General features: G+C 39.9%; 1 protein-coding gene across 1 annotated transcript in view; it reads left to right on the forward strand.

The window, feature by feature from the left end:
* Positions 1-15,044: 15,044 nt before the first annotated feature.
* Positions 15,045-27,249, forward strand: part of znf236 (zinc finger protein 236) — a 39,519-nt gene continuing 27,314 nt past the window's right edge. Inside the window, exons 1-11 of the mRNA XM_030782086.1 lie at positions 15,045-15,096; positions 17,046-17,173; positions 17,780-17,944; positions 18,278-18,456; positions 18,746-18,876; positions 20,002-20,174; positions 22,723-22,851; positions 23,532-23,705; positions 24,686-24,887; positions 25,186-25,458; positions 26,973-27,176. Of these exons, the coding sequence (XP_030637946.1) occupies positions 15,045-15,096; positions 17,046-17,173; positions 17,780-17,944; positions 18,278-18,456; positions 18,746-18,876; positions 20,002-20,174; positions 22,723-22,851; positions 23,532-23,705; positions 24,686-24,887; positions 25,186-25,458; positions 26,973-27,176 (1,810 nt within the window). The remainder of the gene's footprint in view (positions 15,097-17,045; positions 17,174-17,779; positions 17,945-18,277; positions 18,457-18,745; positions 18,877-20,001; positions 20,175-22,722; positions 22,852-23,531; positions 23,706-24,685; positions 24,888-25,185; positions 25,459-26,972; positions 27,177-27,249) is intronic.

A 27,249-nucleotide genomic window follows, 5' to 3' on the forward strand; every position in this document is an offset into this window, starting at 1 on the left:
TGCATACAAGACAACCCCCTCAACAAGGCATTACTTATTACCACTAGGCAACAGGTGGTGTAGGATGTATATATAAAACCTATTGTTATGCAAGGTTAACACGGTTTGTTTACTATTATTATTATTTCGAAGCTGACGTTTGTCCGTTGTTGCAATGCTCCTTTCTGACTGGAGGTGGGGCTTGCCGCAATTATTCATATATCTCCAGTTAAACTTATTAAGTATTCATTAATTAATGACTACTGCCGAAAAGTTCATTATCTGCAGGCATATTTACTGGTCCAGCATTTAGCGAAGAATTACTCCATACTTTTCATAAATCACAGCACAATGTTCAGTCAAAGGTGCTTGTCTTTCATCCCCACTGAAACAACAGGGTACTTTATTTCATGGCTTTGTGGATCCATGAAAGCGACTGGGCATTGCTAAAATCAATGAAAGACCAAAAGTTCAGTGTATACATTTTAACCTGTTGTCCATTCTTCAAAACGTCTACGTGTGGAAGATTCCGATCTAACTTTTACAAATATTGTTTTCAGAAATGTGGGTATCATGCTTGTATGCGGATTAACAATTGGTCTGACTAAATAAACGCATTAGCAGCGCTCGTCTCTAACAGGTAGTGTAAACAGCACGACCTTTTTTAAGATTTACGAATTGAGTTTATCGTAGCGGTGGCGACGAATAGCGGAAAAATTACGAGTAGGCGAAAGCTGTTTCAAGTAGAAACTAAATCATGGCTCAGATTAATTTTGATTCCGTCAGAACGAACACTGATTAAAATCTACCCAACCGAAAATGTTAAACACAATATTAACAGTGATTCGTGTTCACTGTATTAAATAACACCCAAATGCAAGATAACATGCAACGATACAAACAAACAAACAAAAAAACATCTTTACCCAGTAACTTCCTTACCAGAAGGACATCTGCCATTTGTCACTGAACACCTAATTCGGATTGCTGACTCTCGTCACCGATAACATTAGAAGTCTTTTGTTTGTGTGATCTCCGTAACAACACGCCGCTCTATGTAGGATATTTCTCCTTTACGCTGTAACATTTCATTGCATGAGAAATTCCTGGCGTATTTTGTCGCCCCTCTTTCGGCGCCGTAAAGACTAAGATCTCTCTCTCTCTCTCTCTCTCCTTCTCTCTCTCTCTCTCGTTTCACTTGCGTTAAGAATGTGGAGCACCCGCGTGACGTCTCTGCAACTAAACACGGATGACGAGTCGCTGTAGGGTGAAAGAAGAGGAGATCACAGAACTTCAACAAGTAAATAGGCGACCTGCAATAGTAAATGAAAATTCGAATGATCAGATCCATTCCAGTCCGCAGAGACGTCATATGACACTAATAAGTTTTATTTTAGTAGTGATACACCCAGATTCTAAGTGAGTGCCTGAACCAGTGACTGAGTGAACGACTGAGTGACGGAGTGAGTGAGTGAGTGAATGAACAATGCGGAATAAAACGACCAGAATCTAACCGAAAACATAGGGAAGTAGGTTACTCTTATGATACCCATTCAAGGTACTGCGATTTAACATGATAGCTGAATACTGGCTGTCGCATCAGGAAGCAGCAACGTGCCCAATCACTTGATTCACGTGAGGTGCAACTAGCTTATGTTTTACGCGTAGGCTGCAGATCCAAAAAGGTTTCAGGCGAGGTTTTATTAGACTTCAGCTGTTTTTCAACATTTCCTGCAAAAAGCTTAAAAGCACAAAAGAGCTAGGCTGCGCCACTAAACCGTCAGCAACCTTGTCCAGCATCCGTGCCCCCCTGCCCCCATCCCAAAGAGACATCCAACCAATGCCCTAGACAAGAGGAAACATCAACTACAACCCGTAACGGGAAAAAAAGGTTGGCATAAGACATCTTATACTGATGCTCTGCACTAAATGTGGACCACGATGTTTTTCTTGCCTAGACTGAGTGACAGGTCGGAAGATTGTTGAAGAGGTTGTGGTCGGTTTGCTTAACTCTACGAAAGAACGAACTTCCTAAAATGTGACAAGGGCTTCTGAAAATCTTGCGGAGCCGAATCAGTTTTTACGATCCCATTCTTCATTTAACCATCCGATATTCAGCAGTCGAAAGATAATAAACGAAGCATAAATTACTTTTTAATAAGCAGTAAATAATGAGTTTTGTAGTAGCCTATAGCGAAATACACTCACTGGCGATTGCAGACGACAGACGCAGGATACCTGCAGCAAAGGAAGTTCACTTTTAATAAAACTTTACCTAGTCTATTATCTTTAATTGTCGTTATGACACTGGTAACACTGATTCAGAACCTTCACTTACCAACACGTGTAGGCTACAAAGGAAACGAGTTAGAAGAAGAGCAGCGGTGAGTTGAGGAACCGACGGTGAAACGTTATTGCTCATGTAAATGCTGACGTGATGGACAGCGTGTTATCCAAAAGGGATTACTACATATCATATGGCTCTTACGGCCTTCACAAAGATTTACACTTCTAATTCTTCATATTGCGAGAGCTCCTTAAACAACTGTTCATTCTTTCACTATTAATAGCAGAATTGATATTTGTGTGTCTTCTCAGCGTTGTATTTCTCTGTTATGATTTTCTGTCGATGGTTTATTCCACTTTAACTGCGGTCAAACTATCAGTGCACAGTAGATGACTGTGTTGTTCATGTAGGTGCTGTGTACCTATCACAGCCTAATTAATTTTGCTTGCTGTGGGCAGTGGCGTGAAAGAGCATGAAGATAAATTGGAATAAGGGTCAGCTTTTATTGTGCTCAGTGCTATTAGCTTGCTCAAGTCTCTGATGCTAGCTATAGCTTAGACAAGATGACCACAAAACAATGTCAGGATCACAACCACAGATGGAAGTTTCGATTCTGTTTGTTTGTTTTTCTATATGTTTTGTGGAAAAACAAACAAACATTTTTCATTTTTTTTCAATGGCAAAACACTGTATCCAGTTTGCAATTTAAGATTTCTGATTTTAAGGCTTTGTATATTTGGCGGTGATCTACCTGCACTGTGCAGAATTAGTTAATTAGCATGAACTTGCTATAAAAGTAACCTAGAACATTTATCAATATGAACATTTGTTTAAATTGGGTAATAAATATGACATGTAAATAGTTTCCCCCTTATCGTCCTTTAAGAAGATAACAGAATTTTATTTTATTTTTTTAAATTAAGCAATTTTAGTTATTTATTTATTCAGTGGGATGCTTCCTTTCTCGTTTGTTCTCTGAGAAGGAAGTAGTCCATGACCTGCTTTCTTTCTGATTGTGTTGCTCCATTTGACTTTTGACGATTATGAATATGCTAGTGATTTTGAGCTATAGAATGTCTTTAGAGGATAATTTGAGGTTAGAATTTCAGCACTTTGGAATGTTTTCTGCATCTCCACACAGGAAATAGCGCAAAATAATTCAGCATTCTTTACTAAATCCCCATAAGCACCAAACAAATAAAATGTGTATATGTGTGTGTGTATGAGTGAGATAAGAAAAAATTAGTATCACGCATATATTGATTTGTACCTTGAAAGTCATAAGCATAAATTCATGTTAAAGGCTGTTAGTAACAAAAGTGCACACTATAGTGCATTCAAACATATGCAGAATTCTGATGTGGCAATTAAGGAAGAAAGTTTATTTTGAAAGCATTCAGTCGAATCTATACATGTGTAATTAATACACATAACTATGGCTTCCATTCCACAAGGCCTAGTGAAACTAAACCCATCCCAAAAGGCTAAACTGGACAAACACTGGCGACAAACAGATGGACAGACAAGGGGCGATGAGAAACAGAGGGCTGGAGGGCATATGACGAACCGAAACCTGTCATGGAGCCTGATACTCAGTCCCAGTGCTCAGCTGATTCCCAGTGCATTAGCAATAGCTTGCTAATTGTCGGTGGTTGTGTGCACTGCTTTGTCAGCTTGAGTGGTGAGAACTTAGCCGTTGGGATTTTGTCAGAGAGGTTGAGGGAGGGGATTGTGGGCCATGATACCTCATTGACAACCAGCAGGTCTTGAGCCTGGATCAAGCCTATGTGCACCACGGCGTCAAATATTAATGAGATATCACGTTACTTCCTCTTGAAAAAACAGCTAGACTGCACTCTTTCTTTCCTCCTCTTTTCTGTGTGCCTCTCACCTTTCTTTCTGCTCTCTCTTTTTGACGCTTTTTCCTCCTTTCCACCCCCCTTTGCTCTCTCTCTCTCTCTCTCTCTCTCTCTCACTCTCTCTCTATCTTTTTTCTCTCCCTCTTTCTCTCTCCCTCCCCTCTCCTTTTCTCTCTTTTTCTCTCTGTTTTTCCCGTGCTTACCTTCTGTTCCACTCTTATCATGTTCCCCTGGGTTACTCGCCCACTGGATTGATCATTCTATTTTAGCTGTATTGTTCGGCGTGGGGGAACACATCCGGCTACAAGCTCCAATATGCGATGAAAACCACTACCTGACCACTTCTGCCTAGAGCAGCTGTAATACACACACACTCACACACTTAAACTCCTTCCTTTTTTTCACAGCGTCTGTTCTGATCCACGACTGTCTTCAATTAAACATTTCTGAGTATTTACATCTGTGTTTAGCGTAATTTAGTGACATGCTGCAGACACTGAGTAAAGATTTAGGTACGAGCGCACTGTGAAACTACCTCATGCAAGACATGAATGTTGATACATCTAACACAGTGTTGATACAATGTCAATACATCTAATTTCCACATAAGAGGCTATAGATTTCAGATTCCACAGCTTTTCTCCTCCTCATATGTCACTGACCGAATAAGACCATATACTGATATAACAGTATAACAATATGATAATCTCATGTTGAATTAGACCGTTGCATGTGACAGGACAGTTTTTTTTCTCCCTCAGACTGCTTTTGTCACAGTAGAAAAAAAAACAGGAGCATAGCGTTAGAACTGATTATATCGTGACAGTATTTTAAAAGCCTTCAAAGCCAGGGTTGTGAAAAAGTGAATGGGATATACCAACAGACAAGTGGAGAATGTGAAGAATCAGCTGTGCAGACAAATAAATCAGACTGTAAGTGATTTATAGTGCATTTGGATGTTGGTAGTCAGTGGTATATAGTGTATTCAGGTCTTGGTGGTCAGTGATTTATAGTGTATTTGGGTGTTAGTGGTCAGTGATTTACAGTGTATTCAACTCTTGGTGGTCAGTGTTATACAGTGTATTCAGGTCCTAGTGGTCAGTGGTGTACAGTGTATCTTGGTCTTGGTGGTCAGTGGCATACAGTGTATTCAGCTCTTGGTAGTCAGTCATATACAGTGTATTCAGGTCCTAGTGGTCAGTGGTGCACAGTGTATTTGGGTCTTGGTGGTCAGTGATTTATAGTGTATTCAGGACCTAGAGGTCAGTGATTTACAGTGTACTCAGGTATGAGTGGTCAGTGATGGTCGGTGGAGGTCAGGACTTGGCGGTTAGAGCTTTACAGTATAGTCAGATCTCAGAGGTCAGTGATGGACAGATGCTCACCACACTAATGAACTCCCAATTATTTCATATTTTATGTGCCTAATTCTCCAAGACTGTGATACTGAGAACCCAAGAAAATGAACTGAAAACTATTCATGCAGTTTAGGACTTTTTAACACACACACACAAACACACACACACACACACACACAAAACAATCACAATAAATCTCATAGAAAAGAAGGAAAACATAGTGTAGCCATGGGGTTCTTCTTTTGATTTTAAGAATGCCATCTTAACTTGCTGGTGCCAAAATACCTACTACATCTTATTTAGCAGTTTATGGCCTTATCTCTTCCCTGCATTTGACACATTAGCCATTCTGTTTTGTAGGTTGGATATTCTATTGGTGTAGGCAATCACCAGTATATATTTAGCATCTCGGTCATTTCATATAATACATATGTGGATTTTTTGTTTGTTTGTTTGTTTTGTTTTGTTTGCTTTCAAGTGTCTGCAGTGCTTGCTTGTAACCTCTGCTAATGATTTTGTCGTGTCGGCCTTTAAACTCTTTTTCCATGTGGCCTTCGAGGAGCTAATTTAGAGTCTTTTGTAAGTCTCTTTGGTTGTGTAATAGATTTGTTGATTGTTTGTCTGTAGTGTCTCTTACTCTGACTGCCTTTTTCTCATTCATCCCCGAAAACATTTTCCCCTGCCTATTCTTCTCATCGAGCAGAGTGAATCATCAGTCACCTCAGGCATCAAAAACCAGTAACAGCTGTCGATGAAAATGTTAATGTGTGTGTGTATGTGTGTGTGTGTCTGAGAGAGAGAGAGAGAGAGAGAGAGAGAGAGGGAGGAGAAAGAGAGAGAGAGAAGGGGTTACCTTGGTTGCCTTAAAAATACATTTAAAAAAGCCAAAGTTTTGGGTGAGGTGTAGCTTTCAAGATCAGGTTTATCATTGAAAATTTTGATGTCTCACTTTGTTTTTGAAGCTATAATCTGCCAAGGTTTTTGAGAATTATACTTACTCTCTTAGGTTAACAGCATAATGTCAGTCACAGAGCTTGATGAAAAATAACCACAGGGTCTATAATTGTAAAGTAACCAGAATATTTAAAATTGTAAAATAACTGCAGTGCTTAAAATGGTATTTTGCTTCTTTTTTTTTTTTAATAGTCCTGCCAGGAAGTCAAACCAGCCCTACGTGCCAGTAAATATACAGCTTTGTGAAGCATCATGAATTTGTCATAACGTCTGAGTTTAACCCTTTGAGTGTGTACATTGTAACTGCATACCTGAATGATTCATTTAAGAACACAGTTCTTACACAGTTCTTACAGTTAAGTCAGTTGAGGACACATCATTCCTGGCCCTGTACACAGAAAGTTTTAGTGACCCTGGTGATGGAGATCTGAGGATTGGGGAAAACCTTTGGAGATGAAAAGATATGGAGAGAATACTAGCAATGCCCCCCCCCCCCCCCCCCCCCCCCCCATCCAATTCAACAGATTAAACCAGAGGAGTTACATAAGTGAATACTACATCTTCTTGTCCTGCCACAACTGACAGTCATGTATACTAGGAATTCTTCAGGAGAATTCACATATTGTGAATTTTATCCATAAATCCTTTGAAAGGCCAAATCTCTGGGGTTTGTCTTGTAATAGCCTACTCAGTGAGTACATGATTGAGAGACAGTGTAATGACAATGATGATATCTTTGCGAGATTTATTCTGTTATCTATCACAATGGTTCTCTGACAGTACAAAGGCTGAGAATCGATAATTAGACGTTATGACAGAGCACGTTGAGAATGTGATGACAGGGGCTTGTCGTCTAGACACTGAATAGCCTTGCACTTGATATTGATTATCTTTTGTTCGCCCATCTTTGCAGTCTCAAGCCCTGAAGGTCTTACTGTCCATTATGGTTTGACTCCAAGGTCTGGTTACTTCACATTACCTCACATTCCTGACAGCCATTCTTGTTCCAAAGATACATGGAAATCTGCTAAAAATGCATATAGCAATACATAAAATAACAATTTTACCTCACGTAAAAAAAGAACGTGTTATGTTGTTAAATGGCATCTGATCCTGTGTTAAAGGTCATCATTCATCTGCATGTTTATCATGCATATCTCTCTCTCTCTCTCTCTCTCTCTCTCTCTCTCTGCTTGTGTGTGTGTGTGTGTGTGTGGGTAGGTGTGTGTGAGAGAGAGAGTTAGAGAGAGAGAGGAAGAGAGAGAGAGGGAGGGAGAGAAAGAGACAGAGAGAGAGAGAGGGAGGGAGAGAGAGAGAGTCAGAGAGAGAGAAGCAGCTGCTGTATGTGTAGAACTGAACACACTGCTCATCCTGTAATTAGAAGAATTCTTTCGTTTAGTGAATGTATTTGAAAAGAGAGGAACTTGAGTCCCCGGTCTCCAATTACACAAGCTACCAGCAAGTTGATTTTATTTCAGAGAGTGAGAGAGAGAGAGAGAGAGAGGAAACCATGGAGGTGTTGTCTGTTGTTCTGGGGGGGGAGGGGCAGCTTTAAAGTTCCCCTCCTCCTCCTCCCACCACACACACACTCTCTTTCTCTATCTCTCCTCCATGTTAAGATCCAAATATTCACATGTAAGTCAAGATCATACACACGATAATGATTACGCAAAAACTTCTTTAAAAATGAGGTTTTTGTGTTCTGTGAATGCGTATGAGTCCATAACATTCTCTTCCTCCCCTCACTAAAACTCACAACATTTGAATCATGAAAGTAAAACTGATAAAAAACAAAACAAAAAAAAACATTGAGCCGATCAGCTCGTACTTCCCAAATACGAGAACTGCACTGGTGTTAAACCAGAGAGGAAGTTGTGCGTTTCACCTTCATTCATTATTTTCATATCAGCAGCTTTGGTGTTTTTCAGTCATGGAGATACAGGCCACTCAAGAGGAGCAAGAACTACAAGTTTATGGTTACCAGACAACATGCCTAGTAACCATAATTTATCACAACAAAGGGTGTCAGGAAGCGTATCACCTCGGCAGAATACATATGAGAGCTATTCAAAAGAAAACAGTGGAAAACAGAAAGAAAGAAAGAAAGAAAGAGAGAAAGAGGGAAAGAAAGTAAGAAAGAAAGAAAGAAGGAAAGAAAGAAAGAAAATTAGTTATATATGTAAATGTATTCAAACTGTCAACAAAATTCTCAGCTTATTTTCTGTGTAGTCCTCCTTTGAGTGCACATTCGTTATTGTGAAACTGTTTTTTTACATAATCATATTACTCAGCTTATCTATGACTTGCTGCTAAGATCAAGAAATTATGCCATTTTTATCATGTTTGACAGCAAATGACCTGTAAAACAGATGTCTCCACTGAGATAATGATTTTACCTGTAAGTGAAAATGAAAATTTCAGTTAACTTTTTCAGTTTTCATTTGAATCACCACTCTAAAGAGACAATTATAGCAGTGCAATGTTGCAATAACACATTTTAAAACATGAGAATATCTGCCATTATACTTCATCTCAGTTTAGGATACTATACAATTTTGAAATTGTATTATGTAATTATGAAATGCCTGAATAGGTTGAAAAAGAGTATGCATGTAGGATGAGTAAAAATCCAGTCTGTACTAGTCTATGTAACCCTCTTTGTGTCTTGTGAAAACACAGATTGTCCCATAAAAGGAAAATCCTATTAATTCAGTTAATGCACTCCCAACACATTCTTCCCCTACAGTTCCCACAACCTGCAAACTCAGGCAGCTCTGCACACATACACACTGTCCAGAACATTAGTATTGTCATAACGGTTATGAGGCAGTGCTAACAGCAGTGGCAGCAGTGGCTGTTGTCACAACGGTCATAGTAGATGAAGCAGTCATATTAATAACCGTATCATCATAATCATCATCATCATCATCATCATCATCACTCTACATCTCTGTGCCAACCCCCGAATGCCCGGTTTATAAATCAAGCACAAACCTGACATGGAAATCCTCAGACACACATGGGGAGCATTAATCAATAGCAGCTCTTGTTTTTTTCTAATTCGGTAATGAATAGATATTATATTAACAGATCGATATATCACAAAGTAGACTACTAGTGACATACAATACCACAAGGATATTTTATATCCAAAGTCTGAACTGTTTTTTTAAGTTTATATTGCCATGGCAACCTTTTATACATCTCTGGTCAGTGTCTCTTATATGTTACAAGGTAGTCATTAGATATTGTCATATGAGTTTAATGGATTAGAAAACTCATACAGGGAATTAATAAAGTAAGTCAGTTTGGTAAAATCAGTTATTTGTTCTAAGGTCAAGTGGTCTGAGGCAGCGTTCAGTGTGTTGGGTTGTGTTTGTTTCTCTATATGTTGAGTCTATGCTGTTCTATAAAAAAAAAAAAAGAGGTTCATACGTCTGCACACAGGGGATCTATTATGAAAACAAGATACGCCATACTCTCACGGGGCACAGAACTCCTCTTCAGAAGGGTTTTCTTTTATGTTTCTGACAGCTCAGCCGCTGAACTGATTTTCCCCCCTTTATTTTAGTTTTCTTAAGGGGAGAATATATTTTGTAAATAAATCCATATCTGTGTTTTTCAGTCACGGAATGTTTGTCGTGTTTCAGTCCTCCTGATGTTATGGTTCATGACATCACCAAATAAGATTAATAACGTTGTTATTGATAATCATATAATATTATTCCTGAACCCCTTAAATGGTCCTGTTTGTATTACCTTACCTCAGAACAGAAAAATGTGGATGTAAAATTCAGCTGCATATTTTGTTTAAACATAACAGAACAGTTGAAACGAACCCAAAGAGGGATCTTTCTAATCATGATCTTGGTCAGCAGCAGTCATCAGGTGATATGCCCTTCATCTGTGCAAAGGATGAGAAGACTTTTTCATGTTGTCCAAAGCCATTTTTACCAGTTCTGAAGCGGACAGAGTGAGAAAGAGAGAGAGAGAGAGTGAGATAGAGAGAGCGAGAGAGAGAGAGATGTGGGGCAAGAGTAAGTGTGGAAGAGATAGAAAACGGGAATGGATGGGGAGCAGGGATAAGGCACTTAATCTGTGAATCATGTATTGACACTATTCACAGCTCAAAGCACATCCTGAGGAGATGAATGAGTGAATAACACACATCTGTCAAAAGTGACATTTACTATACCAAACCAGCATGCAGTATCACACTCATTAGCATGGTAAAAAATTCATAAGATACACTTTGTTGAGTTATAAATAATTGAACACTACAACCAAATTCTCCTTCCTTTTGATGGTACAAAAATGGCACTTAAGCCTGATCACAGCATGAGTGTCCACATTAAATCAAGCTTCATTCTTAACATCCTTAGCAATGGTGAGTACTTACGTGAAAAGAAATACTTAAAAAAAAAAAAAAAAGAAAATTCTGTTATTTTACAGAATGGAGCATGTTCTCCAGATCTAGCATCAAAGATGCTGCTCCTTCTCTTTCCCTACAACCCTCCCTCCTATTCTCTCTCTCTCTCTCTCTCTTTACTCTTTCCATCTCGGTTTCTCCTTCGGTCTTCCCACTCCCTCAGCTCTCAAATCTTCATTCAGACCCTTGCATCATCCTCCTCCACTTCTTTCCATTGTCATGTAAATGACCAGTTTGCAGAACAATCCATCAAAGCATCTTTCAGCATTTCATCTTCTAGTACTTTTCTATATCTGTAATTAGGTTTGGGATACAGAGGCAGAGAGATGGATCTGTTCTGCAAAGCATGCAGATGGAAAAAGACACCAGGAAATCTTTATAGCTGCCCTGCTGGCCTCAACGTCGTCACGAGTTGGCCATTAGTTTGGGTAGATCGTATCTGTGCGTGTGTTTGCGTGTGTGTGTCTGCGCGTGTGTGTGCATGAGTGCGTGTGTGTTTGTGTGTGCGTGTGCGTGTGTATCAATCCTGAAGCAATTAAATGAAGTTTGAGACAGCATCCTTAAGCACTGAGAGTCCAGCTGTGTGTTAAAGAGAGTTCACACTCTGACATTCAGCGTGCTCTGCTTTCACTCTCTGCACTTTAGGCTGCAAACAGTTGCATGAAACAGAGTTGCATTAACCTCTCTTCTACAGATCCTCATAGTCTAATGCAACAGCACTACACTACTATAGTGTCAGCAAGTCTCACCCTGATGACCTTCATGTATATATATATATATATATATATATATATATATATATATATGTATGTGTGTGTGTGTGTGTGTGTGTGTGTGTGTGTTTGATGCATCCAGAGTGTGTAATGGCTCCTTTCTCTCTTATGGAATGTCAGTCATGCATTATTAACTAAAAAAGACACTTAGGTGGACCTTTCTTTCCTTTTAAATCTCTTTTATTTTACTTTTGTTTGGGTATGTGATTAAAAGTCAGTTCAGGAAAAGTATTGTTTTAAATTGAGAAAAAAAAATGCAATGTTTAAAAATTGAAAGGATTTAGTTGAATTTTTTTTTCTCCCTTATTGTTTTGTTGTTCCTTCCCCCACCCCCAACAGGACGGTCTCAGGGTTATTCATGTCATGGCAACAACCTCCCCCATTCCCCCATCCCCTCCACCCCTCATTCTATCTTCTCTCTGTTCTCTCGTTCACACAGCAGTCCCCTTGCTCTCAGTTTCGCTCTCGTGCAGCATAGCTCATTTCTGGAAGACGAAGCAGTCGTCCTCTGGGAAGACTTGCTTTCATCGTAATGTGATGTTTTTGAGCGTGTGAACTATGGTGAGTGACACGTATAACTTGAAATCTGCTAAGCAGGAAGATGTGTGTCATAGACAGTTACCAAATCCAGCATTAGTGATTTTTTTTTTCTAAAAGGATGTATTATAGGGGATTTCCTTAGACGTTCAGAGGCCGTCACTCTCTCTGGCTTCTGTAGTGTTGTAGTTACGGGGGAGGTAGGGTAAAGAGCTAACTGTGGGTAACGTAGCCATAAGATGGTTTGTATGATGTTTGTATGATGTCAGATTATTCTTTGGTTATAGCTGAGAATGCCCCCCCCCCCCCCCAAGTCAAAGGCTGTAAAAAAAAAAAAATAATAAAGTCATTTTATACTAAGGTAGGTTTATTTTTTCTTATCTTAACAGAACCATTCTTCACTACCACACTGGTAGTCTATGCATCTTGAACGTACGTGAATTATGCATTTTTCTTAAAAAAAAAAATGTGCTCTTCTTTCTTACCATGTCATTCACAATCATCTTCCCTATATTCTCCAACTAAACTCTCATCCTTATCTTGTCTATAGCTCTCTCAGATAGGTGGTCTTTACCACTGCTAATGACAGACGCCATGATTGATAGCTCTCCTCTTGACTGCAAAAAGACCATGGCATAAAAGACAGAAAAAAACAAGAGGACTAGGGGGCACGGACAGCCCCCTCAAGGTCAGTGTGTCCAGGCTTTTGTTCTGGACGTCAGGATGAGTCGTTGGAGAGAGCCGTGAGAGTACGACAGGAACAGATGTTCCAATACAATGAACATGAATGTGTTACTCTAATCCACTTGCTGACTCTAGCAAACACTAGCACAGCAGCGCAGCTGGCTAGTAAAGTGGTTAGTAACCAACCAATACAGGGACACAAGGATGATCAAATGTTTCTAGCTTTAACTCTAAAGCTAGTAATTACAACACACTATCGTTCAGTGTAAGCATATTTAATTCTCTTGTTATGGTTCGTAGTAAGATTAATTACCATTTTTTTATATAAATTTCTGATTACTTTATAATGGCACATAGTTATAAATAACTTACAAATAAGACACAATATACGCACTATGTTGACAAGAGGTCTTATCTTGATTTGTAGGTGCCTTACAATGCATAACTGATAGTTTTGATAACTATTTTTGGATCAGTTCCTCAAGGTTTGATTTCATTCACAAAAGAACTTGTCAAGACAAATTATGAAGAGTCAGTTATTTCTTGCCACTCTCAGATGATAAAATCTTTACTCTTGGTGCTGACAGTGGGTTGCTCAGCTCTAAGAGTAAACATTTAGAGGATATAGGCAAGAAATGATTGGAGGAGAAAGTGCTAGTTGGGTTGACCATTTCAAACACATTCAAGTCCAATCTGTTTTTCTGGAATGTAAATAAAACAGTGGTGGATTTATTAAACCTTTTTTTGCCATCATGAATGCTGTTGATTGCATTTGTCTAATAGCACACCAAGACCATCATGAATCATCTTTAGTAATAATCCCACAGGTATGCTAGAAGGTATAATGAACGATGTACCCACACTTTCTGAAGGGAGATATGAAAAAAAAGAGTACAGGTGTGAAAGATGATATAAGTACAGAGATAAGTGCTGAGTTAAAGAAGGCACTGAGTCATAGGTGTGACAGTTAAAACTTCGATTTCTCAGAGACTACATTTTTGTGCAATGGCCAACTAAACTCGGGTACTCTGCTTCCCTCTGCTGGTCCAATATGGTTTGGTCGAAATGCTAATAATTTCTTGAGTCTAAAACAGCATTTAGGGAAAACAAAACAACAACTAAGTCTTGAAACAATACATCTGGTCAAAATGTATTTGACACAGAAGTTCATTTGGCTATATGGGACTCAGCTGTGTGTTGCCATAACCGTAAAATGGGAATTTCCTTTTCTTCTTTTGTAAAGATATCTGGGGAGCGTTTTTCAGCAACCATCAGTATTGTTCATGATCACCAGAAAAAGTGAAATCTCAGTAAATTTAGGGGAAAAAAAGATTATTGATTACCATCCTCTTCTTCTTCTTCTGCTCTTCCTCCTCCTCCTCTTCTTCTTCTCCTTCTCAAAATGTTTATCACCTATCAAACTTTCATACTGCATTCACTACATTCACACTGAAATCATTAAGTCTTAAAGTAAGTTACTAGGCTGAACATACGTTAATTAAGACAGTCAGAAAAACCGTTGCTCCACACAGCTCTCTGAGCATGTTCCTCTTTTTCCTTATATCTGACATATAGTTCAGTGGTGCACAGGTGGCCATGTCACAGACAGATGCAATTAAACATAAACAACATAATGCACATACATTAAAGACACAATATTAACAGTATTGTGATAACCAAATATTGATGCTGACTGAAACAAATATCAACTTACAGAAGTAACAAATTACACCTATATAAAATAAGAGACAAAACTGACAACTACTTCTCTCACACAACAATAAAGTTTTGCTCTTTCATGTACTGTTGGATGGAACAGATGGAAAAGTCACTATTTATTTTGTTTTCATTCATTCATTCATTCATTCAGTCAGTCAGTACAGGACCTTCCCCAAAACAACTCGAACAGCAACCCAACAACCTTTTAAGTTTACCTACATTATTTTTGCAATTTGATTGTAAAGCATCTGGGTGTTTGTGCAGAGGGTTAGTGCGATACACTATTCTATACGCTAGATGTCTCGCTTTCCCCTTGTGTGGGAACAACATGGAGCGGCTAACACATCGGCCCTGGGAAGTTCGTGGCCTTGCTGCCTCTCTTCCCCGCTAAGAAACTCTTCGCTGTGAGGTAGCCATTTTGAAATCCAAATCGCTCACAGTACACCCGCCCTGAAACCTGGAACTATGCCGCGGGGCCGGCCTCGCAAACTAAGGGAGAAGACTGACAACGAAACAGGTAAAATGAACCAAAGCTCCAGGAATAAAAAATACAGTGTTAAAGCTTTTTAAATAAGGTCACAGTACACAAAGAAGTGACCGAGTTACAGAGATAAAAGCACTTGAAGATTGTGTATATAGTCCCCGGATATAGTATTGCGGGTGTCCATTTCTTTGTGCTGCAAAAGGAGTGATTGAGGCGGAATGATATTAATAACATCGTGGTGGCTCTACTTATTCGCATCCAGTCCAAATTACGTCGTAGGGCATTGAGAGCGGTGTTGGGAGTCGTTCACTCACAATATATTTTAGTCATAGGTACAATGAATACATTTTCTGTGGGGTTTTTTTTCTGAAACTGACGCAAACGCAAGCTAGTACAAGGCTAACGTGAAGCTATTTTGAACCATGAGCGTTTGTCATAGCATAGCAATGTATTTCTAACCAAGCCATCGCTAGCTTTCTAACAAACTGAAAACGGCAGCGAGTTGGGCAGCTACATTGTTCCCGTGGTTTGTCATCGAAGTTTTGCTAATGATTGGGAATGGCACGCTTGAACCTGAGCAACAGAATATTTCACAATTTAGCACAGTTTACACTTAAATTGTCTAAACGGGCCCTATGAGCGGTAAGGCCAGTGCTGTTGCTAGCTGTTGGTTAGCAATTGGCTAAGCGATACCGACTAGTTCAGCAACAGTTCAGGCATGTAATCACTGAGTTGTTTTGTTGGTCCTAATACTGGACTCGGACCCTTAGGTGCGGCGGTTGTTGAAATCTACCTGTTACCTAGATCTCTTACTACAAATTCCTTGTTACCTTCTCAAATTAACATATTTACAGATTATAATGGGAAATTTGACTTTGATTGGAAAGTGACCCAAGAAGGCGTATGTGTGACATCTGGGAAAACACGCACATTATTTATTATTCAAATATTGTAGATGTTTTTGTTTTTTGTTTGGTTTGGTTTTTGTAATGGTTGTAAAAACAGAGTCGACACTGGCTTTATAAGTAACATGGAAAAAAAAAAAGTTTGACATTTGTGGCATGCATTTAAATACTGTCACTTTGATAGAGTTTTCTAAGACATTTCAACTGTGGATCCTTCCTTTTAACCTGTTATCAGCCAGAGGGCTCCCCAAATCATGCAGAATCTAGGACTTAAATAAGCATGTATTACATATAGTTTGATACTAAATAAGTATATATCTTAGTCTTCTCACAAGGAGAAGCCATCAATTAAAGCAGGGATTGTAGGTTAGGGTTTTATATACTAAAACCTTAATTCGATATGCGTAATTGTTCTTAGCTTGCCAAAAACATACACTTCACACTGTATTGATCAAGCTGTTGGTCACTGACTGCGAGCCAGTCATTGACCGCATCACTGGTTCTAGCTTCATGAGGAAAGTTTTGCAGGATTTTGTTATGCTCTGTCATTATGACGAGCCTAAAAAATGTCCCCCCACAGTCTCCAGGGTTATTATAAATAAGACTGAAATAAAGTAAAAAATCTTTGAATAAAAAAAAAAATGAAAGGCTGTCCTATTTGTGTATTTCTGGCTTAAATGTGTCCTTGAATGATTGACACTAACAAAAAGTGCCAACGTTTCTTTTTTTTTGTGATTAAGGGATGTTTGGAAATCAACACCCTTCACCCTTACTTTATGAGCTGTAATGAATAAAAATCATGACATTTTTGGCAATGAGAGACTATACTGACTAACTTAAAGACATCAGTATTCATTTTGTAATCAAATTTGACTGTCCCATAGTTTTAGGAGTTGCAAACTTAAGTGCATAAAGTGCATATTTACAATTACTAATTTGTGGGGGATTTGTATATGAAAAGTGTAGGTGAAGAATATTTACCACTCTGTCGAGTTTTAATAGCTGTTACTTTGACTTTTAGTTTGTTATTTTTACCAATCTCAACAGATGTCCTGCACACTCCTTTTTAATTTTCAGATGGATCTCAGGAGTTCAAACCAGAGAACTACGGCCATGTGGAGAACAAATGTAATATTTGCTCTCAGACATTCACCACAGAAAGCCAGCTACAGAGGCATCTCCGCGATCATGAGGCCAATGACAAGGCAAGCACAGCACCCGACCGATGTTATCCTAAAGTAGTATGCTGGGCACAATCTACTCAGAGCTGCACTGTTTTTTTTTTGTTTTTGTTTTTGCTTTTTTTCAGTAGACAAAAACAAAGATGAGCAGCAGAAATATATGGAGACATAATATATGGCTCCTTGTAGAGTTTTAATTGTGCTTGCTTTCAGTGCATTCCCTCTGTGCTAAAAGAATCTCACTGCGGGGCTTAAGCTGTTGGTCCGCCCCCCTGTCTGAGGGAGTCTACCCTGCTGTTAGCTAATGGGCAGACACTGAGACCATGAAGGACATCCTTCTAGACAAATAACAACAAGCAAAAGCTGAAAAGAAACTGTCAAAGGGAAGCAACAAGAACTGTTTCGTAGTCAGTGAAGGTAGAACGTTCAGACAGTAGCACGTTCAGGGCTTTGTTTCACACTAAGAAAAGCCACTAGCAGCCGTCAGTTAGTAAAACAGAGAATGTCTTGTATAGATTACTTGTGTAGCGTTGTGCTGTTGTAATGGCCCGTATAAACACATCTTTCTTCTGGTGTTTTGATTGTCCTATAACTTCTGACATTTCTGTGGTTTTCTCCATTTGATTACAGCCTCACCGTTGTGACCAGTGTCCCATGTCCTTCAATGTTGAGTTCAACCTCACTCTTCACAAATCCACACACACCACGTCTGATCCCACCTGTCCCGTCTGTGAAAAGAAGTTCTCCCGGGTGGCTAGTCTGAAGTCCCATATCATGCTGCATGAGAAAGAGGAGGTCAGACAACTCTCCTGTCTCCTGGTATTGGCTGCTTGCATAAATATGTTCAACCGTCATCTAGCTGCAGTAACTTATGAGAATGGTTTGATGAATGTCTGGTTTACTGCAGTTTTAGACGGAATTGTATAACTTTTACATTGTAGACTTTTTTTTGCAGCCTGTATTGTATTGTAAATACTCTTATACGAACGCTGGTGTTGTCATGTAAATTCTTGTGGGAGATACATACTTGTAGTGGGCTTTTTTTTTTTTTCTTTAATTATGCCTTATTTTCTATCAGTCAGCTCTTTTTTTCAACCTCTTTCTCAATATCCTGCTGTCTGTCCTCAGAATTTACTCTGTACTGAGTGTGGAGATGAGTTCATTCTTCAGAGTCAACTCTCCATGCACTTGGAGGAGCACCGTAGAGAAGTGTCTGGAACCAAAGTTTACCCCTGCAAGACCTGTGACAAAGAGTTTAAAATGGAAGGCCAACTCAGGGAACACGTGAAGAGCCACGTGAAGATAAGGTGAAAGTACTCATTGCACAGTCTCAGAGTTCCTTTCTGGGACTATCTGGTATTCTCTATTCTCTTTGAGTTCTTCAGATCATTGATCTGACCACACTAAGATTGTCATGAAATATTCTCACTGAAAATTCTGAGATTAGTGGGAGATTACAGCATGTTTTAAAACCAGACCCTTCTGAACATAGTAAATGTGTGTATGACAGATGTAAATATGTCACATTCTTCCAGATCTGTCATCTAAAACCTGTTTTTTAATATGTCTTTACTTGTACTTTGTTAATTACCTTAGACCTATCGTAACCAATTCGAGAAATTATAAGAAGAACATTGATCGGAGTGGGTTCACTAACAGCTGTGAACACTGCGGAAAGACCTTCAAAAAGCCCAGCCAGCTTGTACGACATGTACGAATTCACACAGGTACGTTGGGAAGGGAAGGAAAGAGAAAAACAAATCAAATTATGTAAAATATTGATTTTTAATCTTTTGGTTAAGCCCTTTTTTTCATTTATGACTCTTCAGTTTGAGATTTTTTGATTCTCTGGACTCAAGCACATTAACTGAAGAGGACAAGCAGAAAATTGCCTCTTCTCTTGAAATGGTCTGAGCTGTAGTACAAACAGCGACCATTTGGGTTTTGTTTAAGTCTCCAGTAATTTATGTATTTATCTAAGAGAGATCTGAGAGCTCTTCTCTGTATTAGAGTGTTCTAAGACCTGTCAGTCATTAATTAATTTTCTAGATCTTTAACTTGATAAATCAAACTCACATATCTGAAGGTTCTAAGGTTTCCATCCTACGGTTTTGTCATGTGGGAAAAGATACAGGGGTTGTCATTCGGAGACTACTAGTTTCTCCTCTGCTGTTAAATGCAGTCCCAGTTTACTGTATAATGATGCTTCAAAAAGAGTTTAAAACTTCAAACATGTAGGATGCTCACTAAAAGTCGCGATGTAAGTTCTTCCAGTTGTTCCCGGGGTATGAGTTTGTCATTTGATTCTGAAATTTAACCGACGAGGAGAGCAAACAGGTAACTTTGCGCGACAGACATGAATTTGACATCAGAGGTGAGCGGAACGGGGAGCGGGTCCTCGGCAGCGCTCAGGCGGCGACCGCTTGCAGAACCGCCGCTATCTCGCCACACCACCTCATCTAAGACTTAATGTGACCAAACACATGAGGAGGAGGAGGCCGTCATATGGGCACTCTACTCTGCATCTCGAATAGTCATTAGCTGTTATTCTCAGCCCGCTGTGGAGTGGCACCCTGGAACCCACCTCACTTCTGAATGCTAATTCCAATTCCCTCTCTCCTCTGCACATGAAACGTTAGAACCGCGACTTAAAGGTCTAGAAGTAGTAAAAGGTTACTGTTCAAATTTAGCTTCAGGACTTCAGTCTGTGAGCTTATGCTATTTCTCTCACTCAATTAGAATTCCTCCCTGTCTCTCTGTCTAGCCATTTTTCATGCACCCTCTCATTTCTGTCCTCATTTTTGTATGCATCTCTCCTTTTTTTTCTTTTTTGTTTTTTCCTTGACCTGCAGGGGAGAGGCCGTACAAGTGCACACACTGTGGAAAAGCCTTCAACCAGAAGGTGGTGCTACAGACCCACATGGTGAGACACACAGGGGAGAAGCCCCATCTCTGCTTCCTCTGCCCTGCTTCCTTTTCCCAGAAAGGAAATCTGCACTCTCACATCCAGAGAGTGCATTCTGAGGTAAACATACTCACACACACACACACACACTTCTTTCATTCTCCCTGCTTTTGCCCTGTGGGTATCAATTAGTGTATATACATCCCCTTTCTCTCCCTGTCTCCATGTGAAAAAAGAAACAGAATCAGGCTTAATTGCTCCTAATTCTGCTGCCTACTTGAGCACACTCTGGAATGTATCACTTTGACAGATGTGATGTGAAATTGAGCCCCGTGTCTGAGTAGTGCCTCTGACTTGGGCGTGCAGGTTCATGTCACTATGGTGATATATCAGGGCTAAAGGTTATTGCTAATGTCCCCCCATAGAGATGTGCTCCTATTGTATGTTTGTTCATGATGAAAGAGAGATCTGAACAAACCGACTAATGGACTAAACATGGCTTGCAGCTCTCTCTCTCTCTCTTGCGCTCTCTCTCTCTCTCTCTCTCTCTCTCTCTCTCTAACACACATACCACTCATACACACACTCACATATTTGGAATCTTTTGGAAGCTATTGAGATTGTAGACAGAAAAGCAGGAAATGAAGGCTTTTTAAAGCAAGTTGGAGTAGGGTTGAGGGGTGAGCTAGTTTGTGACAGAGGAGAAACTGATCTAACCTGCTTGTCTAAATAGAGCATCACAAGGGTTTCTCACAACAAGTGACCCTTAAGAAATCTCAGACAGATCCCTTCTGGGAATGCAGGCTTTCAGTTTGGCCTAAGAGGAGCACATGACATAGTAGTCTTTCTGCTGTCTGACAATTCACATATTATATACTGAAATACTGGCATGGGCATATTCCACGACGACAAGGCCAGGATTTATCGGGCTCAAATTGAGTGGTACAGAGAGCATGAGGAGTCATTCTCACATATGAACTGGCCACCACAGAGTCCTGACCTTAACCTCATTGAAAATCTTTGGGATGTGCTGGAGAAGACTTTAAGGAGTGGTTCGACTCACACATATACATACATATATATCAGGATTTCCATTAGCCAGTAATTACCGGTTTTCGCCTAGTAAAATGTATAAAAAATGGATCAATTAAAAACTTGCCGGTCAAAATGTCCGGTAATAATGCTTATATAATTGAGACGGCGCTTCAAAGTCGTCTGGAGGAGGAGTGAGTGACGCGGTATATGTGCATTACAAGCTGCAAAGACGCATTGGACAAGTCTGATTTCAAGTCAGCAGTAGAGGATTTTGCCACGATGGAAAAAAAAGGCATTTCATGCCGTGTAGGCCTAGCCTTTTTTTTTTTTAACAGGCTACAGATGTTGCAGGTTACAGATGTTTCGTAATAGCCTACATTTCAGTGACTAATGTGGAGGTTTTGCTCAGTTGTTACTGTTCGTTTTGCTTAATCGTTACTGTTCATTAAATAGTCAAACTGATTTCAGTTGTCATTCTTTCGTCAACTTAGGTGTACATTATATTGGCCTTTGTAATACAGACTGTTGTTGAAACATGACCAGTAAGTTTCAAATTTCCCCTGTAAAATAAATTCTTTCTGGGCACCGGACTGGCAAGAAAAAATATATACATATATATACATATACATACATACATAAACTTATACATGTACACATACACACACTTAAAAAGAGATTGACTGATTGATAGATATATGTATAGATATGTCTTTGGCAGTGTATACTAATATGTGTTGAGGCGTGAGGAAATCAATTACAACTTTCAGTTCTTCCCCTGTATGTGTGTTTGTGTTTACAATGAACATTTATGGTAAATTTAACCTAATTTGAACATGTTACAATCATAAGACCTCTATTTTATCAGTGAAAATAAGGCTCTCACTGATTCATTGGCAGATTTTCAGTGGTTTAACAGCCGCTGATTTTACACGCCACCCCTTCATATGGCTGAATTAGCTCTGAAAAACAAGCTTACCCACAAGTTTCTCTTGAACAATGTGTCCTGAACACTGGAACTCAGTGACAGTGTATCATGTAGGTAAGCAAGTTGTACGTCATTCACAAAAAAAAAAGGGCTAAATAATAAATAGACCCTTAAAGGAAAATTCCTGTGTTTTTCAGTTTGTGTTGAGTATAAATGATGAGGAAGGCTGATTGAATTTACCCTCCTATCACCGCCCCAGGAACATTTGAATAATGCATTCTGTTCTCACAAGTGTCCTTCAGCCTACTCGGGCAGATGGGGCTTGTCTTTATGGACTGCCTTTATGAATAAATTATTATAAGATGTGATTCAGAATATCTTTCATAGAGAGAGAGAGAGAGAGAGGCGGGTACACAAAGCACAGAGGCCGTGGCTGTTTAGGAATGTGTCAAGGGTCTAGCACCATGTTGTCGGACTTATTTGGATGGTTCAGAGTAAAGTTCAGGATAAACCAAAACTACTCTGCATAATTGTCATGCGTATTACTCACACTCAAGAATAGTGTTTTATCCAGACAACATTTAAAATCTGTTAACCTTTTTAGCAGCTTACCTGAAATGAATTCTAATCAGGGGTCGTGAAAAATGCCGATGTCTTTTAGATTGTGTAATGGTTGACAGTGTGTTTCTTTTGTGTTTCCCTGCACAGACAAAAGGAGTCCCACTGTTTCCCTGCATGGACTGTAGCTGTGTGTTTAAAAAGCTGGGAAGCCTTAATGCTCACATCAGTAAAATGCACATATCAGTAGTGGAGGTGGAAGAGCCTGTAAGCACACAGGTGAGTCTTTGCTCGCTTTCATGTCCCTGAAAACTCCTCTTTGCATCCAATTTAGACAGGAGTGGTATATGCTATCTGATTTTCATAAGGGACCAGGGTTGTTCCTTACTGAATATTAAAGGTGGATCAAAGCAGGCTGAATTTTCCATAAAAAAAAAAAAGAAAGAAAGAAAGAAATATAAATAAAAAAATAAATCAAACAATGGTTCACAGCCTTTTCTTGTATGAGAGTTATGTCTGCTTGTGCTCCAGTTTTCACATTTTATTGATTGAACCTTCGGAAGGGAGGGAGTTTTTCCCAGAGAGCTTTCAAAAGCTGTTATTTTCATTCCTGTATGTTACACCAAGCAAAAGAGAGGACTGCAATTTTACTTGTTTTTTTTTTAAGAGAGCATTCTCATTCTGAGAGCATGCTCCCATGCTGAAAGCTTTGTCGCTAACCCAAAGTAATCCTTTGATTGTACAACACGGAAATGACCAACTATTGAAGGGAACCTTGTGTGTAACGACAGTGCATTAGACTAGACATAGCCTTTTGAAGGCAGAGGCATTGTGTATAAATATTTCCATGATAGCAGTGCTTTAAATAGCGTATACTTGACAGTGCTGATTGTTATGTGTTGGTACAGTGGGTGTAAACATTTATTTATCCCCTGATGCTTTCTGTCGGTGTCTCTCAGGAGGGGGTGGAATCAGGACAGGGCGTGACAGGGCCGGAGGGCACGGAGGGTGTGACGGACGTGATCCAGCAACTCCTGGAGCTCTCTGAACCCGTGGCTGGGGAGGGACCCCAAAGTCAGACCCCTGTTCAAACCATGACCTTGGAACCAGGCATCAATCAGGACATCCTGCAGGTGAGCTGAGCGTCCGTCAAACAGCAGAAGCCTGTAGGGACGGAATCGATTCAGTTACCACAGTCTCTGATGGATTACTGCGTCTTATTCCAGGACTTCAGCTTTAGCGCTTGAGTAAAGTAGCACAGACAGGCCTCTTAAAACAGCTGTTAAGGGAAGAGGAGATCACAAAGTCTGTCGAGATGATGGAAATTCAGAGCCATCGAGGGGATCTCTAAACGGATACATATGGAGAAAGTCATTTGAAACAGTCAGAGAGATGAGAGCAGAATGAGAAATGGAAAAAGTGTCTCCAATCACTGAATACAAAGAGGGCTTAAATTCATATTGAACAGAAGAGAAAGATACCCCACCCCCACCCCCACCCCCAACCCCTTGCCCTTGCCCTCTGTCAGTAGTCCCTGTTTAGCGCCGAAGCTAGAGGGACATGGTGCCTCTGAGGGGGAGAAAAAGAGAATATGTTAATGTCCCTTTCTTCAGAAAGGTCAAGGAAAGTTTATTACCTCTAAGGACTTAATAGAGCTATTACCCTTCAGAATGATAAGCAGTATTCTTGCTAAATTACAGTGGGGAGGGGAGACGCTGAATTTGTTCGCGTATTAATCATCAATTTTCTGTCTTTTGTTTTCTTTCTTTCTTTCTTTTTTTTTTTCTTTTTTTTTTTTAAATCTCCTCACATGCGCAGACATTCATTTCCCTTCCTGTCTGGAAACAGATTGGTTTCAGCCATAAAAAAAAGCCCTTATGATTATGATACTTGGCTAAAATGATTGATTGACATCATTTGGTCATGATATGAAGTCGTCATATCCTCAGATTTCCGTCAGAAAAGTTATGGATCTCATTGACGTCCAAAGCTTTCTGTCTCATTTCCCTATGGCCGGTGATTAGCAGTGGTTTAGATGCTTAGGAGAATGACTCTGTGATGGCGGCCTATGGAGATGGTCTGATCGCACAGATGGTTCTCCTTTTGTTCACAGCAAGCCCTTGAGAACAGTGGACTGAGTGCCATCCCTGTGCAGTCTGATGCCCAGGGGAGTGCGGTGCCAAGGCCCGATGTGGCAGCACAGAGCCAGGCCGTGGGTGGCACAGTGTCCTCATCTAGGAAGACACCCAGACAGGACACTAAAGTTGTGAAGAAGGAGAAAAGGAGTATATTCAAGAAGCCCATTCAAATGCCTGGTATGAGATGTGTTTGAATGTGTGTGTGTGTGTGTGTGTGTGTGTGTGAGACACTTATGTGCTGGTGTAAGGATTTCAACCAGGAGGTTCATGTGATTGTGATAGAAACATCAGCATCAAATTAAATTCAATTACTTCAAGAAGGGTTTACCCGAGGAGAATAAAGTGGGTTGAAGGGATTCAGTTGACAATAAAGGTTGAGGAGCTCTGTGCTAGGGTAGTGGTGCTGCTGTCCATGGTTCTGATCTGACTGGAGCTGTCTTGCATACACTGAGAAATGTCTATCCTCTGTCCTCAGGCACCATAAGAGAGGAGAACGGCGTTAGGTGGCATGGCTGTCCCTACTGCTCAAAGGAGTTTAAAAAACCCAGTGACTTGGTACGTCACATCCGAATCCACACACATGAAAAGCCCTTCAAATGCAAGCAGTGCTTCCGTGCCTTTGCCGTAAAGAGCACGCTCACTGCTCACCTGAAGACGCACACGGGTATCAAGGCCTTTGTTTGCCAATGCTGTATGAAGAGTTTCTCCACCTCTGGGAGCATGAAAGTCCACATGCGCCTGCACACCGGTAAGCAAAACACACAGACACACACACACACACACACACGTAAAGAGATGCAGAGATAGAGACGCAACACTTGTTCACAAAGTGACAAGTGTTTTCAAAAGATCCCCTAACCGTGGATGACAACAGAGGTAATCCCTCTCTGAGCCCATTCTCTTACTTAATGCTTTAATCTCTGTCAAAGGTTCACTTTACAATCAACTTTCCAATTAATAAATAATGACACAGACGGAGTTAACAGCTTGTATTTGAATACACTTTGGGAAAAATAACTATTTTGATTCTCCCAGAGGCACACATAGAGCTGATTTTTTTTAAAAAAAATCATGGTTAATTGTAGCGGCTGGTTTCACAGTCATGAAAGACATTTAAAATGACTGATGATGATATGACAAAATTGAGTTGACAATGAATGTGATTTTGTGATTTTAGTCTTTACAGATGATCTCTCTTCGCTGTTTTCGTGCCAGATAACTCATCAGAGTATTAAATTCCAGAAGGCAGTTATTGCACACGTTGGGACGCCCGATTTCAACTGTCATTTTAATAGATTATGGATATGATTATTCCCTGTACCTCGAGGCATACAATTTCTGACCATTTTATCCCAATTTCCCCTTTCTAATGATTTGTATGGAACTCATTTGCATGTAAACGATCCTCTCGTTGTAACGATGCAGTATGCTTTAGTTTTTGTGGTGTTAACATCCACATTTCGCGTTCCGTCTTGTTAATCACCAGCAATTATGCTATTACATATGGATTCCACTGAATACACATTGTGTGTTTGTTTAATTTTTTTTTAAACATCTGGAGTTAAATATTGTAGGATGAAAAATGACATAGCTTTTGCACCTGTTCAGCAGTGTGAAGTGCAGAGTGTGTTTGGCATAATTAGTGTATTGCTGGTTTGCGAAGAGGCATGGTAATATAAGCTTTCAACACCGGCTCACGTGTAGACGTTGGCTGACCCCGGTACTAATTGCCGTAATTGGATGTTGTGAGTCATCGCTATATCAAATGATCTGCTTGAGAATTGTCACACAGGTATACTTAACCACAACGCCAATTCATCATCATTTAATGAGATGAAAATGTTAACCTTTAGAAATCCACCTTTTCTTTTTAAATGCCACTGCTTGCTTAACTGATCCAAATCATTGCATCTGATCAGCTATACAAACACTTTGATGTGTACAGTTTATTTTGTGATCGGTTGAGATCAGCAATACTGCCCTTTTGGTCACTCCACGTGGGAGTGTTTTTATGGTAAAGTTTGTTCAATATCCTCCATGTCTGAGGAGCTACTTACTAACTAACACACAAACCACAATTTTTGGCCTTGTCAGTGTATCAGTGTATAGGAATGCATATTAAAATCAACTTTAAGCAGAAAGACATTGAATCTGAACTGAACCGTTTTTGGTACCCTCGAGTGAACCGACCCGACTCCAGGTGTTCGTAATGATTGTGACATAAGAGGATCAAGCATGTCTGATGTCGTCTCATCTCGCCAGGTGTGCGCCCCTTCCCTTGCCCTCACTGCGAAAAGATTTTCCGCACATCTGGTCACAGGAAGACACACATTGCCTCTCACTTCAAGAGCATGCAGCAAAAGAAACACAAGTACCCAAGGAAACCTCACAAAGCCCGGGTATCCAAGAGCAACATGCCCCTGCCGGATATACCCCTCCAAGAGCCGATCCTCATCACTGACCTGGGTATGAACATATAAACACACAGTCTGGAGATGATTTTTCAACATGTACAGACCACTTAGATCAGAAACAGTAT

Source organism: Chanos chanos, chromosome 8 (assembly GCF_902362185.1).
Source record: "Chanos chanos chromosome 8, fChaCha1.1, whole genome shotgun sequence".
Taxonomy (NCBI): Eukaryota; Metazoa; Chordata; class Actinopteri; order Gonorynchiformes; family Chanidae; genus Chanos; species Chanos chanos.